The sequence below is a fragment of the Artemia franciscana genome, chromosome 3, assembly GCF_032884065.1.
Source record: "Artemia franciscana chromosome 3, ASM3288406v1, whole genome shotgun sequence".
Taxonomy (NCBI): domain Eukaryota; kingdom Metazoa; phylum Arthropoda; class Branchiopoda; order Anostraca; family Artemiidae; genus Artemia; species Artemia franciscana.
Window position 1 is genome coordinate 8,451,585 of NC_088865.1, and position 18,910 is coordinate 8,470,494.

Below are 18,910 nucleotides of genomic sequence, written 5' to 3' on the forward strand. Positions count from 1 at the left end.
CTTTACGCTAAAGTTTGACTCTGCCACAATTCTACTTTTTAAAACAATTTAAAGCTTTAGCGTAAAGAGCGAGGGATTGCGGAGGGGACAACTCATTTCATATACGGAGTAATTTCTGTTCGTTTTAAGTTTTAATGTCGCTCCTTACTTTCAGCTAAAAAAATTGTTTTTTTTATTTAATTACAATAAAGTACGTCTTTTCTTCGTTTTTTCTTTGGTTTGAATTTTCTCGACATTTTTTCTTTTCTTCAAAAAAGTCACAGGATGGGGCGAAGACATTCTCATGACGATAGAAATAAAAATAAGAATGGAAGCTTGACTCTGCAAAAGCTTGCCACTGAACTGGAGTAGCACTAATTTAAAATTTTAGCAGGGTTGTAATTTTAAGAGTTTACCAAAATAACAATGACTTGCAATCATAATTCACTCTTAGACCATGTAAAAGTAGAGCATAGAGTAGACTACTTTTAAAATTGCGGCCGACATTCAAAATTTACAAATTTAATTTAACTCCTGGCTAACGACGAAATCTGACCACAAAATTTGCAGAAATTCGTGCAATTTCTCTTTTATATATTTTCTGTCTCTTTAATCATGTGAATCAAGATAACGCTCTGGTGCAATGGGCATGCGCCCAAAGTACATAATATTGCTTGACGTATAACCAAAATCATGATTATTTTATAATGGAAACTGCAGCTAAAAGACATCCTTTTAAAAACTCTGTGAAAATTTTTTATAATTAATTTTTATGGGAATTTCCCTCAAAAAGGAGGGAGATAGTGATAAAAGTGGACAATCCAATTCCAAATTTATGACAATCCTACACCGAAAGTTTTAATCCTTCTATATCTAAAATTACGAAATTTTGTTGCTTTTTCGAGAAGAAGGGATTGTGGTGCATCTTTTTACCAGGATGGTGCAATATTGCGAGAGGAATCGTTCGAGCGGATATTTTACGTTCTACTGCCTTTTTTGGGCAGCGAAAGAAATTGTAGCAAACCAAAGTGTCTATTTCCACCAGGCTTTGCCATAGAACAACAACAATTTTGGCCCCAAAGGGGCTAAAATACTATCCAGCGAGTAATCCTGACATATCTTATTCGCTTAATGCTAAAAAGCTATTTGAATAACCTCTGGTTTCAAACGCTATACTACCGCCCAGTGGCACAATCGTCCCCAACTGGATACTTGTTACATTGGTTGCTCTCTTTTTACTCCAAAGTTTCAACATATTGATTGCATAAATAATGAATCATAAGTTTGAACTTCGGCCTCAAGACCGGTAGTTTTGGGGAGTTGTAGCCCCATCATATACGCATAGGATAAGGTTTGTTCGGTCTAGGTTTTAGGTTCACTGTTGACTTAAAATAAATTATTTAAAAAATTACTTAATCTAATAGCAGGAGTTTCCTGACACACATGGCTTAGTGATACAATAGACTTTCAGCTGGTGCAACAAGGCATCAAATAGGACTTACTGGTAATTCAGTTATTATTCGGTAAGGCAAAAAGTCTCGATCACACTCTGATCCTCTAGATCTACTTTGCCCTACCTACCTGCCCTCTACATCTACCTTCACTTTAAGATCAGATTTGTAAGCTGTCCCGGACAATTTCTCTTTTATATATTTTTTAAGTAACATTTTGTTTTGTTTTAAAGTAACAATAAGCAACTTGCAGAACTTATAGCCCTTGCACCGTAAATCGGAGTTACCACGTAAATCACTAAATCCAAGTATCAAAGTAAACAAAGTATCAAAGTAACAATAAACAATAATTGAGTTGAATTACCAATAACTATTGTATAACTTTCAGCTGGTGCAACAAGGCATCAAATAGGACTGACTGGTAATTGCAAGAGTTATGTTGTCCAACTGCCTTTCAAAATAACTTCACTGAAAAAGGTTTCATTTTCATACGTACTAAAACGTTAATTGGCTGCCCCCTTTCTTCTACCTGGTGTTTATCTCGTATCGTCACGTTTGCCACACAGTTTCACCATGCATGGCTCAGTCTCCAGAATGTTTGGCATTTTTCTGCTAGGTTTGGCATACTTTCACCGAGCTTGGTACGCACCAGTCGGGGTAGAGAATTTTTAAAGTCGGCGACCCCTCGGTTTCCGTTAACGCAGATTTTCAGCTATTGGGTAAAGGCCAGAGCGTTAAGGGGTGGTTTCGGCCCTCTTATATCTCCGATTATACCTGTTAGGCTTGGATTTTACTTCCATATTTATTTTTATGCAAAACAAGTTCCTTTTATCTAGTAAAAACATTAATTTATTCAAAATGTGCAATTAAAATGGAACAATCCAGTTTTTCTACTATAAAACCGTTAACTATGCAAAAAAACAAGAATCGAGTGCAACTTGATATTTACTTCTCCACGCAGCAAACAACTTTTCTCTTTTCTTGCTATACTTCAGGTGAAAGGTCAGCGACCTGAAAGGTCAATTACAGTTGTTGTTTTTTCAAACGTACCAACGCTCTAAAATATTAAGAAAGAACTGTTGCACTGAGTAAAATTTAGTTTATAACATTTGCTTGAAATTGGGTAGGTAGGCACCTATAGTCACGAAAACGTAAATCAAGAAATCGTCGCTATCAGGCTTCATCGGCACATGCGATATTTTCGCATATAATAGGCTCCACCGCTGGGTAATTATGTAAAATTATAATTCCTTAGTGACGCTGTAAAGGTTTTCTGAAAAGGAAGATAGGTAAGGCAAAAAGTCTCGATCACACTCTGATCCTCTAGATCTACTTTGCCCTACCTACCTGCCCTCTACATCTACCTTCCCTTTAAGATCAGATTTGTAAGCTGTCTCGGACAATTCTCTTGTATATTTGAAAATGTTAAAAACGATTTTGAGGCCTAATAGTAAGGAAATATTTTACTTTAATCATATAGCTCAGGCACCAGTGCCCAGACCCAGGAACCAGAATTTTTTTAGAAGTTTATGATTTATTCTGTAGTTTTATATAGTTCACGCATAGTTCATCATGTATTTATACTTTTTCAAAGTTCTATCCCCTCTTCCTTAAAAAATCCACAGTCTGAGTAGGCGTCTATACACTTGTCAAATGATGGTTCTCCCCAGCGCGAGACATTTGTTTTTGCATACAGAACTCTTTTGAGCCAGCGATCTCGAGCAGCAAAAAATATTTGAAATTTAACTGTGTCTGAACAAGTTCAGTTAGGGCTAACAATGGTTAAAAAAGTGGCTAACAAAATAGGTTTTGTTGGTTCACTGTCTTGGGAAAAAAGTCCTCATTATTCTCTCTTTTGTTGTTGTATTACGGAAAGGCAGTGTGGTCTTCGGCATTATTTACGTCACGCTTATGGGGAGCATTTGACCAAAGATATTTGTCATTTTATTAGTTTAGGGAAAAAACACGCGAACATTATTAATCAACAAACGTTTCTAGAATCTTGCAGAAGGAATAAAATTATTCCTAAATCCTTAAGGCATAAATTTCACTTAAACACTTTACAAGAGTCACAGTTCACACATAAACTACAGCTAAAAACGTTAAATCATATTATTAAGGACAAAAAACACAGAAGATATATAATTTCCTCAGAACGAAAATCACTCGAAAATTTTCTGTCACAGAGCTTGTCCACTGAGGATTTTTTGCAGATTGTTAGGATGGAAAGGAATTTATTCCACCATGATTTCCGTGTGTCACAAGAGAGACTCACTAATAAGTTTACAAGGTTGAAATATGAGTCTCAAGTGGTCAACCCAGTTTACAATCCTAAGATAAGTCCTGGACCTGCGACTGTAAATATTTCATCTAAAAAGCTTAGCTATGTTGAAGAAAAAGTCCTAGAACAAGGGCCAAAATTTTCGTTTTTACCGAAACAAGTTCCAGTTGCAGACTTGGTAGCATCTTTAGAATCCTCTCTCCACAAATGAAGTGCTCTTGTTTCAAACCCGGATACAGTTAGATCTTGTTTAATTAACACTCTTTACAGCACCTCATTAAAACTTCCTAATTCTCCCAATAACGCAGTGGAAAAATCATATGACATAAAAGTTTTGAACAAACTCCGTAAGGATTCCTCAATAATAATCACTAAAGCCGATAAAAGCAACTCCATAGTAATTATGAATAAAACTGATTATGATGGTAAAATTCAGTCACATTTAAATGATACAACCACTTATGTTAAATCAACCCATGACCAGACTGATCAATTTGCTCAAAAAGTAATAAAAGTATTAAAAACTTTGAAAGAAAATGCCAGAATCACTCCACAGTTGTACAATAAATTCCTCCCTCGTGGTGTTATTTGCTCAAAGTTTATGGATTACCAAAACTGCACAAACAAGGCATTCCTCTAAGACCCATTGTAGCTAGTACAAAATCACCTGCCTCAAACATTGGAAAACGGTTATGCACTGCATTCAAACCATTGCTTCACTCCCAAAAATCTTATATAAAAAATTTAGTTGATCTTGTAGAAAATTGAATCAAATAGACATTTCTGAAAATTCCATATTAAGCAGCTTTGACATAGTTTCTATGTATACTAGTATTGATGTTTCAAAATCTGAACAATTATTACAAAATAAATTGGAAAACAATTACCATCTAATCGAAGAGTCAGCAATAGGTCTAGACATTGATGTTCTCATGCATTTGGTTAAATTAGGTAACAAATATTCCATGCAATTCCAGTTTCGAGATTCATATTACAAACAGGTAAGGGGCCTTCCTATGGGAGCACCTCTATCAGGCCTACTCGCAAATATTTTCGTCGAGAATCTTGAAAATTGGGCCCTAGATTCGTATTTTCTTAATCATGTGTTTTGGGGACGTTTCATGGACGACGTAATTTCAGTTTAGAATTATGGCGAAAGTGAACTTAAAGGCTTTCTAGAATATTTAAATACTTACGATAGAAACCTGCAATTCACTCTAGAGACCGGAAGAGATGGAAAAATACCTTTTTTAGATGTATTGATAATACGCAGTGTGAATAAACTTGAATTTACGGTTTACAGAAAACCTACGCATAATAATAGATACCTTCACTTCAAATCTAACCATCCTCCACAGGTTAAAAGAGGTGTGGTAATATCTCTTGTGGATAGAGTACTTAATATCTGTTCAGAGCCGTATGTTAAAAAAGAATTAAATTTTATTACAGACATACTTTTTGGCAACGGGTACCCAATTTCTCTCATAAATAATGTTATTGCTCAAAGATTAAAGATGCATTCTTCTGAAGCCTTAAATCCCACACCAGTAAATGATTCGAATAAACCCACAAGCACGATTTACCTACCTTATATTCCGAAAATTACTTCAAAACTGGATAAAATTTGTTTAATGAACCTTGTCAATTCTGGTAAGGATAAAACTCCAATTACTCGTCTACGAGGGGTGTATCAAATACCATGTAGTTGTGAAAATTATTACATTGGTCGAACCCACCAAAATTTAGGAACAAGATTACAGCAACACAAAGAAAGTATTGAAAAAGCATTAAAATCTAAAAATAACTCCATATCTTTCGATTCAGCTTTAAGTAATCATATTTTTGAAAATCCAAACCATTATGTTCTATTTGACGAAACAATTCTAATTAGCAATGACCTAGGAATCAAACAAACTGTCCGCGAGGCAATCGAAATCAAACGAAACTTAAATAATAATACATCCCTAAATAGAGACTTGGGTGAATACACACTCAACCCTATGTACACAAAATTAATTATAGAAAATAATCTAATTCAAAATAAAACAAAAATATGAACGAACAAAAACAAGACCAATCCCAAAAGAACTATCAGATTAGCTGCAGAGTAGGCAAATATCAAACAGTTCGTGGTAACGAGCTGTAGTAAGGAGCGACCCGGCTCAATAGTAACCAAAACTCTATAAAATGGAATTTTGATACCAATAGCTACATCAAAAGAATCGCATTTTACTGCTGATTTTAAATATATAAGTTTCATCAAGTTTAGTGTTACCAATCAAAAGTTACGAGCCGGGAAAAATTTGTGTTATTTTAGAATATAGGGGGGAATGCCCCCTAGAAGTCATAGAATCTTGACGAAAATCACACCATCAGATTCAGCGTATCAGAGAACCCTACTGTAGAAGTTTCGAGCTCCTATCTACAAAAATGTGGAATTTTGCATTTTTTGCCAGAAGGCAGATCACGGATGCGTGTTTATTTGTTTTTTTGTTTTTTTGTTTTGTTTTGTTTTTTTCCCCAGGGGTGATCGTATCGACCCAGTTGTCCTAGAATGTTGCAAGAGGGCTCATTCTAACGGAAATAAAAAGTTCTAGTGCCCTTTTAAAGTGACCAAAAAAATTGGAGGGCACCTAGGCCCCCTCCCACGCTAATTATTTTCCCAAAGTCAACGGATCAAAATTCTGAGATAGCCATTTTATTCAGCGTAGTCAAAAAACCTTATAACTATGTCTTTGGGGACGACTTACTCCCCCACAGTCCCCGTGGGAGGGGCAACAATTTACAAACTTTGACCCGTGCTTACATATAGTAATGGTTATTGGGAAGTATACAGGCGTTTTCAGGAGGATTTTTTTGGTTTGGGGGAGGGGTTGAGAAGAGGGGATATGCTGGGGGAACTTTCCTTCGAGAATTTGTAATGGGAGAAGAAAATTTCCATGAAGGGAGAGCAGGATTTACTAGCATTATTTAAAAAAAAAAACAATTAAAAAATAAAAGTGAAAAAGCTTTTTCAGCTGGAAGTAAGGAACAGCAATAAAACTTAAAACAAACAGAAATAATTACCCATATGAGGGGCTCACCTCCTTCTAATACCTCGCTCTTTACGCTAAAGTATTTTCGGTAATTTCAACTACTTATTCTACGGCTTTTGTGATTCAGGGGGTCATTCTTAATGAATTGGGATAAAATTTAAGCTTTAGTGTAAAGAGCGAGGTACTGACGATAGGGCGAATCCCCTCATATATGTAATAAAAACATGAGAATACAAAAGTTCTTTACGTAAGCTAATTTATAAGTTACGTAAATCTTTTACCAATAAAAAGATTCGTAAAAAATTAAAAGTTCTAGTTGCCTTTTTAATTAACCAAAAAATCGGGGGGCAACTAGGCTTCGTCCCCCGCTCTTTTTTTCTCAAAATCATTCGATCAAAATTATGAGAAAGCCATTGAGCCGAAAAAAAATATATGCAAATTTCGTTTTGATTATTCCTCTGCGGAGAGCCAAAATCAAAACATGCATTGATTCAAAAACGTTCAGAAATTAAATAAAAAAAACAAGTTTTTTCAACTGAAAGTAAGGAGTGATATCAAAACTTAAAACGCACAGAAATTACTTCGTATATGAAAGAGGCTGCTTCCTCATCAACACCCCGCTCTTTACGCTAAAGTTTTTTACTGTTTTAGAAAGAAGAATTGAGAGAAAGAGTCTAACTTTAGCGTAAAGAGCGGGGCGTTGATGAGGAAGCAGCCTCTTTCATATACGAAGTAATTTCTGTGCGTTTTAAGTTTTGATGTCACTCCTTACTTTCAGTTGAAAAAACTTGTTTTTTTTATTTAATCGCAATAAGAAATCATTCCAATTTTTAACAAATACAGTTAGTGAAATGAATGAACCTTTTTATTTTGTAAAATGTTAGTTTTTATCTGACAGTCTTGGCTGAACTTTTCGTTAAGAAGTAATGATGCCAAGGCTATTTTTAAAAGATGGATTTTTAACTGAGAACTTTTATTGTAAGTGTTTTATTGTTTTTATTTTTTCTTTGCTGAAGACGGCCCTTAGATATAGGGCCGAAATATTCAAATAGGTTTTGTTGGTTCACTGTCTTGGGAAAAAAAGTCCTCATTATTCTCTCTTTTGTTGTTGTGCTATAGTAAAAAAACTATTCTAAATCAGCAAAAGACCATACTGTCCTTTCTTCTCTTTTCCATTATCACTTAAGGCGTAATATAGGATTTGCATGACGAGAAATAATCGACTTCCTTTGTCCACATATGTAACCGTACAGTAAATGTTGTACATGTGAACAAAGCTATTTTTTTGCGTGACGAGCTATAATCACCTTCCTTTCTTCACATATGTGGCCGTAAAGTAAATATTGTACATGTGAACTAAGCTATTTTTTCTTGGAAGGTGGAAAAACTATTCAAAAATATCAGCGAAAGGCAAAACTGTTCTTTCTTTTCCATTATCACTTAACACGTAATTTAGGATTCGCGTGACGAGCAATAATCGCCTTCCTTTGTTCATATTAAATAAAAAAAAACAAGTTTTTTAAATGAAAGTAATGAGCGACATTAAAACTTACAACAAACAGATTTACGCTAAAGTTTGACTCTCTCTCCTAACTTTACTTTTAAAACAGTAAAAAACTTTAGCGTAAAGAGCAGAGCGTTGAGGAGGAAAAGCCCCTTTCATATACAGAGTAATTTCTGTTTATTTTCAGTTTTAATGTCGCTCCTTACTTTCATTTAAAAAAAATTCTTTTTCTTATTTAATTTCTGGACGTTTTTGCGTTAATACATGTTTTGATCTTGGCTCTCCGGACATAAATAATTAAAACGAAATTTGCATAATAATTTTTTTTGGCTAAATGGCTGTCTCATAGTTTTAATCGGAAGATTTTGAGAAAAAAGGAGTGAGGGAGGAGGCCTAGTTGCCCTCCAATTTTTGATTACTTAAAAAGGCAACTAGAACTTTAATTTTTTACGAATGTTTTCATTAGTGAAAAATATACGTAACTTACGTAACGAACTTCTATATTCGTATATTTTTATTATGTATACCTCATCGATACCTCGCTCTTTACACTAAAGCTTAACTTTTGTCCCAATTCCTTAAGAATGACCCTTGAATCACATAGGCCGTAGAATAAATAGTTGAAATTACTAAGAATACTTTAGCGTAAACAGCGAGGTATTACAAGCAGGTAAACCCCTCATATGCGTAATAATTTCTGTTCGTAATAAGTTTTAATGCTGCTCCTCACTTTCAGTAGAAAAAAACTTTTCATTTTCATTTTTTCATCGTTTTTTTAAATCATTCTAAAAATCCTGCGCCCCCTCATTGAAAGTCTCTTCCCCCCAGAGAAGGTCCTCTATGGAAAGATACTCTCACGTAACCCCCCTCAACTCTCCCCAAAAACCAAAAAAAATCCCCTGAAAACGTTTGTACATTTCCCAGTAACCATTACTATATATAAACACAGGTCAAAGTTTGTAAATTTCAGCCCCTCCCACGGGGACTGCGGGGGAGTAAGTCGTCCCCCAGAACATAGCTATTAGGTTTTTCGACTATGGTGAATAAAATGGCTATCTCAGAATTTTGATCCGGTGACTTTGGGGAAAAAATGAGTGTGGGAGGGGGCCTAGATGCCCTCCAATTTTTTGCTCACTTAAAAAGGGCACTAGAACTTTTAATTTCCATTAGAATGAGCCCTCTTGCAACAGTCTATGACCACTGAGTCAATACTATCACCCCTGGAAAAAAAACAAAAACAAACAAATAAACACGCATCCGTGATTTGTCTTCTGGCAAAAAAAGCAAAATTCTACATTTTTGTAGATAGGAGCTTGAAACTTCTGCAATAAGATTCTCTGATACGCTGAATCTGACGATGTGATTTTCGTTAAGATTGTATGAATTTTAAGGGGTGTTTACCCTATTTTCTAAAATGAGGCAAATTTTATACTATAGTTCGTTACCACGAACTGTTTGATATGTCACCGCACAGTAAATGTTGTACATGTGAACAAAGCTAATTTTTCTTGGAAGGTGGAAAAAATATTCAAAAATATCAGCGAAAGCAAAACTGTTCTTTCTTTTCTGTTCCATTATCACTTAATGCGTAATTTAGTATTTGCATGACGAGCAATGATCGCCTTCCTTTGTTTGCATACGCGACCGTACAGTAAATGTTTTACAGGTGAACAAAGCTATTTTTTCTTGGAAGGTGATTATTCCACCTCACGCGGATCCTAAATTACGCGTAAGTGATGATGGAAAAGAAAAGAAAGAACGGTATGAACCAGTAGCCTAGAGCCACTGAGTCGAAATACCAAAAACAAGAAGAACAATAAGGAATTTCTCAAGACAGTGGGAAACAAATTAGAATGAATATTTCGGCCCTATATCCAAGGGCCGTCCTCAGTACTACACAAAAAAAAAATAAGAAGAAACGACTTACGACAGTATAAAATCAATAAAACTAAAATGAAAAAAATTTCAAAACAATCCTAGCATCCTTACCTCAGCGAAGTTCAACCAGGACGGATAAATAAATTGTGATGAAACGAGGCAATTCATTGAAATGAAAGAGAATGATTTAAAAACGCGTTGTATTGCCAACCTTGCTCTTTTGGCTGCTGATCTCATAGGTCTATTTGTGACAGGTTCTGTGTCCATATATATTGTTTTTTTTATAATATCTCGTAAGGTCATTTTTAATTAAATTTGTGTATAGAGCATTTATTCTAATTTGTATATTCATCCTAATTTGTTTTCCACTGTCTTGAGAAATTCCCTATTGTTCTTCTTGTTTTTGGTGTTTGTGATGGAAAGGCAGTGTGGTCTTCGTCGCTATTTAAGTCGAAATATAATAAAAACAAAGCTAGAACTAAAAAAAAATGCACTTTGATTTTTAACACGACTGGGCTGCTTAAAGGTTTCGAATTTTGGATTCCTTAAGAACAATGCTAAAGTGTTACAATATAGAGCAGCAGCAGCTTCAAATTTTCTTTGGTTTGGCCCCAAAATAAGTTTGGCCCCAAACTTATTTTTGGCCAACCTTACTGTTTCTTCATATAGTTTTGACATTTGTCTCTTTTCTAGACTGCGAGCTCCCTTTGGAAAGCTATAAATGCCATACTGAATGGTAAAACTTCAGAAACAAACGCTAGCAAAATAAATAATTACACAGCACACTTTGTAATACAACCAGAATTGCTACACCACTACCCGGCAAAAACGCAAGAAACCCTACTTGAAAGTTACTACAAGTTCACTGTCGTACGCCATCCTTTCTACAGACTTGTCTCCGGGTATAGGGACAAGCTGAATCCAGGAAAAAAATGGTTCAAAAAAACTTATGGCACAAAAATTATTCGAAAATATCGGCCGAAGGCTACTGTAAAAGAAATTAGAAGTGGAACTCCAACATTTTCGGAGTTTGTTGACTACCTGACTGATCCCAAGACAGTTGCAGTACCAAAAAGGGTAGATGATCACTGGACACAATATCATAGACTATGCCATCCATGTAACGTAAAATTCAACTATATATTAAGGTTTGAGTCACTCAAAGAAGATACAGATCATTTACTGAGCTCACGAAATCTAAGTGATCTTGTAACTTATAAATATATTGCACCCGCAACTAATGCCAAGAAAGTAAATAGGTATATTCGACAGCTAAAGATTGAGAAGCTTCTTCAGTTGTATAAAGTTTTTGAAATTGATTTTGAATTATTTGGATATGACTTTGATATAAAAGAGTACTTAACTTGAAATCTTGGGAATATTCTGACAAGTTATGCAGTCATTGTGAAGCCTGACTCGGAATATTCCAACAGTACTGAAATTATGTATTTTTAAACAGATTTGGAAAATATACTTATCAACCAGATACCACTTTTACCTGGTTTGCGTGCTTGAATTACTGGTGAAACGCGGATTACTTATAATGCGTAAAAGTAAAATCATAATTGGTTGTTATTCTTATGTATATTGTACGAAGAATTAAAATAAAATTGTCTTGATAAATCTTTAGAAACTGAACTTTTTACAGACAAATATAAGAAATATATAGCATTGGGAATACAGACAGACCACAATTATTCTTTGAATGTTTTACAGATAGAATAGACAGACATGTTTGCAGGGGGGATTTAGTCCCAAGGACTCGCAATCCAAAATCTCAATTTTTACCTGTGATATTTTCATTAGATTCATCGTTGTTGTGCTTTTAAAATTTTTATCCCCAATTCTCATATTTCAACCTACCCCTGAGGTAAATTATTGAGTACGTGCCTGATGTAGACCATAGTGTTAAAAGCTATATCTACTTACCTTTGATGATATTTGTATTTTGCAGAAAGTAATATGGGAAACAATTATTTTTCATGAAATATCTATGGTATAGAGTTTTGACCTGAACATGGTTAATTTCAACTTAAATAACCTTTTTTGTGTGTTTTATGATGGTTTCCTAAAATCCTAAGACCATTCTCGGCCCTTGAAAGAGGCAATTTAACTTTCAATTTAAAACTGAAAGAGCTGCATCCCAAGTTTCTATGACCCTTTTTCCATATGAAACTGCCAAAAAAGAATTTTTGGCCCTTGGTCAGGCCCATTTTAGGGAACCAATATTTTTTCTATTCTTCTTCTGTATTTGGGTCCCTTTTTCCCTAAGACTGAAGACAATGTATGTACAATAAGTATGTATGTACAAGAGCATAATTTAAACAATACAGGTTGTCTCCTGTTTTCAATACTTTATACTCGAAAGTAAAACTACAAATAAAGTAAAACTATAAAGTATAAAGTAATAAAGTATAAAGTAATAAAGTATAAAGTATAAAGTAAAACTACAATAAAAGAGCAACACTACAAATTGAAGCTAGCAGAACTTGTCCAGGTCCAGGTATGATGGGAGCTTCCCCCTCCTCATCTCTAACTCTTTACACTATAGTCTTAAAGTTCTTTAAGAATAATTTCCGTTTGTTTTAAGTTTTATTATTGCTTTCAGTCGAAAAGGAACTTGCTTTTTTCAACTGAAAGCAGAAAACTCCCTCCTGTTGAAAATTTGGGAACCTTTCCCTTGGGAACTTTCTTCCCCACAGGAAGATCTACCCGCAGAAAGCCCCCTTCCGCAAAAAATTGGGTCTTCAAAACGTCCGTATATTTCCAAATATAATAACAAATACTGTGTGTGAACAAAGGGCAAATTGCATAGCTTACAGCCCTTTCCCCAGTGGCTGTGGGGGTTATGGCATCCCCACAGACACATTTGTTGAACTTTTCAGCTATTCTGAACCGAATGGCTATCTCAAAATTTTGATTGGATTTCTTTGAGGGAAAAAAACGGGAGTAAGAGTGGGGCTAGTTACCCTCCAACCTTTTTGGTCTCTATGAAAGGTCTTTTGAATTTTATTTTCGTTCAAATGAACCCTATCTCAGTTTTCTAGGACCACTCACTTGACACGATTACACCCGGAGGGAAAAAATAAAAACTTGTCCGAAATATTTTTTCTGGCCAAAGAACATAATTCCACATATTTGTAGATAAGAACTTGAAACATCTACAGTAGGGTTTTCTGATATGTTGAATTCGGAATTGTAATTTTTAGTAAGACCACTTTAATTTTAGGGGGTTCCACTCCCCTTTTTTTTACCAAATCAGGCAATCTTTTCTCATGCTCATTGCTTTTGATAGGTAACATTAAACCTGATGTGTTGTATATATTCAAAATTATCATAATAAGCCAATTCCCTTGGTTTATTAATGATTATAAAAATTCTTTTTTTAGAGAGAGAATTTTAGTAACTATTGAGCCGAATCGCTCCTTCCTTACAATTAAATAAAAAAAACTATTTTTTTTTACAGAAATTACTCCGTATATGAAATGGGTTTTCCCCATACCAATAGCTACATCAAAAGAATTGTATTTTAATGCTAATTTTAAATATATAAGTTTCATCAAGTTTAGTCTTACCCGTCAAAAGCTACGAGCCTGAGAAAATTTGCGTTATTATAGAAAATAGTGGAAAACACCCCCTAAAAGTCATAGAATCTTAACAAAATTACACCATAGATTCAGCGTATCAGAGAACCCTTTTGTAGAAGTTTCAAGCTCCTATCTACAAAAATGTGGAATTTTGTATATTTTGCCAGAAGGCAGATCACGGATGCGTGTTAATTTGTTTGTTTTTTTTTGTTTTTTTTTTCGGGGGTGATTGTACGACCCATTTGTCCTAGAATTTTGCGAGAGGGCTCATTCTAACGGAAATGAAGTTTTTTTATGCCCTTTTTAAGTGACCAAAAAAATTGGAGGGCACCTAGGCCCCCTCCCACGCTAATTATTTTCCCAAAGTCAACGGATCGAAATTCTGGGATAGCCATTTTATTCAACGTAGTCGAAATATCTTATAACTATGTCTTTGGGGACGACTTACTCCCCCACAGTCCCCGTGGGAGGGGCTGCAAGTTACAAACTTTGACCAGTGCTTACATATTGCAATGGTTATTGGGAAGTGTAAAGGTGTTTTCAGGGGGATTTTTTGGCTGGGGGAGGGATTGAGAAGAGGGAGATTTGCTGGGTGAACTTTCCATCGAGGAATTTGTCACGGGCGAAGAATATTTCCATGAAGGGAGTGCAGGATTTACTAGCATTATTTAGAAAAAAAAACAATGAAAAAATAAATATGAAAAAGTGTTTTCAGCAGGAAGTAAGAAGCAGTATTAAAACTTAAAACGAACAGAAATTATTACCCAAATGAGGGGCTCACCTCCTCCTAATACCTCGCTCTTTACGCTAAAGTATTTTTAGTAATGTCAACTATTTATTCTACGGCTTTTGTGATTCAGGGGTCATTCTTAATAAATTGGGACAGAATTTAAGATTAAGTGTAAAGAGAGAGGTACTAACGAGGGGGAGAATCCTCTCATATATGTAATAAAAACATGAGAATAAAAAGTTTTTTATGTAAGCAAGTTTTTTATTAGTTTTTTACAAATAAAAAGATTCGTAAAAAATTGGAAGTTCTAGTTGCCTTTTTAATTAAACAAAGATTGGAAGGCAACTAGGCTTCCTCCCCCGATCTTTTTTCTCAAAATCATTGGAACAAGATTATGAGAAAGCCATTTAGCCAAAAAAAAAATGGCTAATTTCTTTTTAATTATTCCTCTGCGGAGAGCCAAAATCAATAGATGCATTGGTTCAAAAACGTTCAGAAATTAAATAAAAAAAAGGAGCTGCTTCCTTATCAACGCCCCGCTCTTTACGCTAAAGTTTTTTTACTGTTTTAAAAAGAAGAGTTGAGAGAAACAGTCAAACTTTAGCGTAAAGAGCGGGGCGTTGATGAGGAAGCAGCCCCTTTCATATACGAAGTAATTTCTGTTCGTTTTAAGTTCTAATGTCGTTCCTTACTTTCAGTTGAAAAAACTTGTTTTTTTTATTTAATTCTAGATAGAAGCTTGAAATTCTTGCTATGGGGTTCTTTGATACGCTTAATGCGATGGTGTGATTTTTGTTGAGACTCTATGACTTGTAGGGGATATCTCTCCCTATTTTCCAAAATAAGCTAAATTTTCACAGGCTGGTAACTTTTGATGACAAAGACTAAATTTGATGAAACTTATATATTTAAAATCAGCATGAAAATCCGATTCTTTGATGTAACTTTTAGCATCAAAACTCCGATTTCTAGAGTTTGGTTTACTATTGAGCCGGGTCGCTCCTTACTATAGTTCTTTACCACGAATTGTTCGATCAATTACCCCGAGCTATTATTTGGGTTCGCAAGTTGTAAAATAGCCTGTCATAATATGGTAACCAACTCATTTTCTAGACAATGCAACGCATAAGTGCAAACAACGCGTAGTTAAAAAATAATATTGCATTAAGAGTGAAAAATTCGTTTCACCTCAATTGAGTAATGACTTCACCGACAAAGCAACAAATTGTCTCTAGCATAAAATGACTTTAAAGCACGGAGAAATCGAGCACCATCAAGGATCGTGGTTTTTTACAAATAATCCACCTTTAGCCTACCATATTGAGTAAGCATGGATTTTTTTTTTTTTTTGTTTGCTTTTCTCTTTGAAAAATATCCCCTTAGAAAGCCATCAATAATATCAGATGTGGCACTCACGGGGTGCCGAAGCAAAGAAACATATGCCTTCAATATTTTTTTCTTTAATCACTTTTTATAGAAGAAGTGGTGAAAAAAAAACTTCGGAGGGGTCTCCTTCTTCTGAAAAATGAAGGTTCTAACGCTCTTTTCAAGAAATGAAAGTGATTCGAGGAAAACCAGTCCTCCTTCCGGGATCTTTCGGCTAACGGACCCCTCATAGCCCCCAAGATTTTCTATAAAATTTTGTGTGCTCATTTTATTCATAATAGTCAAGCGGTCACTAGAAAGGCATCCACGTTTGGCATGAGCCCCACAGCCCCACATTTGTGTTTGTTTATTTTGTGTTAAATAAAAATCTTGAATCTTGGGATAAGGGCCTTAAATAATGCACATTGCCAATTGTTAATACAGGTTTTATAATGGAGAAAGGGGACAATTGGACATGTTTGACGTTGATTGTGTAATTGGCTGAAAGTTGCATTGATTTTTTCTGCGGGTCAAAATGGGCAAACATACAGCTTACAACTTTGAAACTTAAGTCCTTAGGCCTGGACGAGCCCAACTTACAAAAAGAAAGATTGTTCCAGGGTACAGTACCTTTTCTAATTATGGGGCCCAGAAATGGTTGTAAATCCTTATTACCAATATGCTGAAAACCTTTAGTCTTTAGTCCTAGGGCAAAAGGGATACAAATGCAGAAGCAGAATAGAAAAATTCGCTCGTCCTAGGTAGTCATGATGTAAGCCATGCTTTCGATTCTCTGATTCACACACAAATTCTCCTTGAGCTATATTAACGGGGAGTTGACACGTTTGCCATTCGTGCTTTGTACGATTAAATAAAAAAAGACTAATTTTTTTAGCTGAAAGTAAGGAGCGACATTAAAACTTAAAACGAACAGAAATTACTCCGTATATGAAATGGGTTGTCCCCTCCGCAGTCCCTCGCTCTTTACGCTAAAGCTTGTAATTGTTTTAAAAAGTAGAGTTGTGGCAAAGAGTCAAACTTTAGCGTAAAGAGCGAGGGATTGTGGAAGGGACGACCCATTTCATATACGGAGTAATTTCTGTTCATTTTAAGTTTTAATTTCGCTCCTTACTTTCAGCTAAAAAAATTAGTTTTTTTTTATTTAATTTCTGAACCTTTTTGAATTAATGCATGTTTGGTTTTGGCTCTCCGCACATAAATAATTAAAATGAAATTTTTATATTAATTCTTTTTTCGGCTAAATGGCTTTCTCTTAGTTTTGATCAGACGATTTTGAGAGATAAGGGGTTGAGAAGAAGACCTAGTTGCCTCCAATTTTTCGGTTACTTAAAAAGGCAACTAGAACTTTTAATTTTTAACGAACGTTTTTATTAGTAAAAAACATACGTAACTTAAGAATTAACCTATGTAACGAACTTTCATAACCTTATATTTTTATTATGTATACGAGGGGGTTTGTACCCTCTTTAATACCTCACTCTTTACACTAAATCGTAAGTTTTGTCCCAATTCTTTAAGAATGACACCTGAATCAGAAAGGCCGTAGAATAAATAGTTGAAATTACAAAAAAATACTTTAGCATAAAGAGCAAGGTATTTATCTCCTCCTAAATACCTCGCTCTTTATGCTAAAGTATTTTTAGAATCCCTCATATGCGTAATAATCTCTGTTCGTTTTAAGTTTCAATGCTACTTCTTCCTTTCATTTGAAAAAAACTTTTCATGTTTATTTTTCATTGTTTTCTTATAGTAAAGCTAGAGAATTCTGCGCCCTTTTCATTGAATTTTTCTTCCCCCATGACGGATTCCTCCAAGGAAAGATCCTCCAACATAGCCCCCTCCCCTCAGCCCCACCCCCAAATAAAATAAAATCCCCCTGAAAACGTCTGTACACTTCCCAATAACCATTACTATATGTAAACACTGGTCAAAGTTTGTAACTTGCAGCCCCTCCCCCAGGGATAGTGGGGGAGTAAGTCATCCCTAAAGACATAGTTATTATGGGTTTCGACTATGTTGAACAAAATGGCTATCTTAAAATTTTGATCCGTTGACTTTGGGAAACAAATGAGCGTGGGAGGGGGCCTAGATGCCCTCAAATTTTTTTGGTCACTTAAAAAGGGCAGTAAAACTTTTCATTTCCGTTAGAATGAGCCCTCTTGCGACATTCTAGGACCACTTGGTCGATACGATGACCCCTGGGGAAAAGAAAAAAAAAAACAAACAAACAAATAAATACGCACCTGTGATAATGTCTTATGGCAAAAAATACAAAATTCCACATTTTTGTAGATAGGAGCTTGAAACTTCTGCAGCAATACGCTGAATCTGATGGTGTCATTTTCGTTAAGATCTTACGACTTTTAGGGGATGTTTCCCCCTATTTTCCTAAATAAGGCAAATTTTCTCAGGCCCGTAACTTTTGACGGGTAAGACTAAACTTGATGAAACTTATATATTTAAAATCAGCATTAAAATGCGATTCTTTTGATGTAGCTATTGATATCAAAATTCAATTTTTTAGAGTTTTGGCTACTATTGAGCCGGGTCGCTCCTTACAAACAAAAACAAACAAACAAACAAACAAATAAACACGCACCTGTGATAATGTCTTCTGGCAAAAAATACAAAATTCCACATTTTTGTAGATAGGAGCTTGAAACTTCTGCAGCACGGTTCTCTGATACGTTGAATCTGATGGTGTCATTTTCGTTAAGATCTTACGACTTTTAGGGGATGTTTCCCCCTATTTTCCTAAATAAGGCAAATTTTCTCAGGCCCGTAACTTTTGACGGGTAAGACTAAACTTGATGAAACTTATATATTTAAAATCAGCATTAAAATGCGATTCTTTTGATGTAGCTATTGATATCAAAATTCAATTTTTTAGAGTTTTGGCTACTATTGAGCCGGGTCGCTCCTTACTACAGTTCGTTACCACGAACTGTTTGATATGTATAACCATCTTGCTGTTGTAATCAAGCTACCTGATGGGACCATAACACCTTTCGTTATTCCAGTCCGTCGAGGCGTCAGACAGGGTGTCCTTAACTCTCCAGTTGCCTTTAATAACTGTATC

The 18,910-nt window shown here is 35.1% G+C and overlaps 1 protein-coding gene across 6 annotated transcripts in view; it reads left to right on the forward strand.

Moving 5' to 3' along the window:
* Positions 1-18,910, forward strand: part of LOC136024834 (carbohydrate sulfotransferase 11-like) — a 64,081-nt gene that overhangs the window by 35,973 nt on the left and 9,198 nt on the right. For 2 of the 6 annotated variants that reach the window (XM_065700321.1, XM_065700318.1), the window contains exon 4: positions 10,822-11,751. The exons of the other annotated variants lie outside the window; for them this stretch is intronic. In XM_065700321.1, coding sequence (XP_065556393.1) covers positions 10,822-11,496 — 675 coding nt within the window. In that variant the 3' untranslated portion in view covers positions 11,497-11,751. Of the gene's footprint in view, positions 1-10,821; positions 11,752-18,910 lie in introns of those variants that run through there. 6 annotated transcript variants of the gene reach the window in all.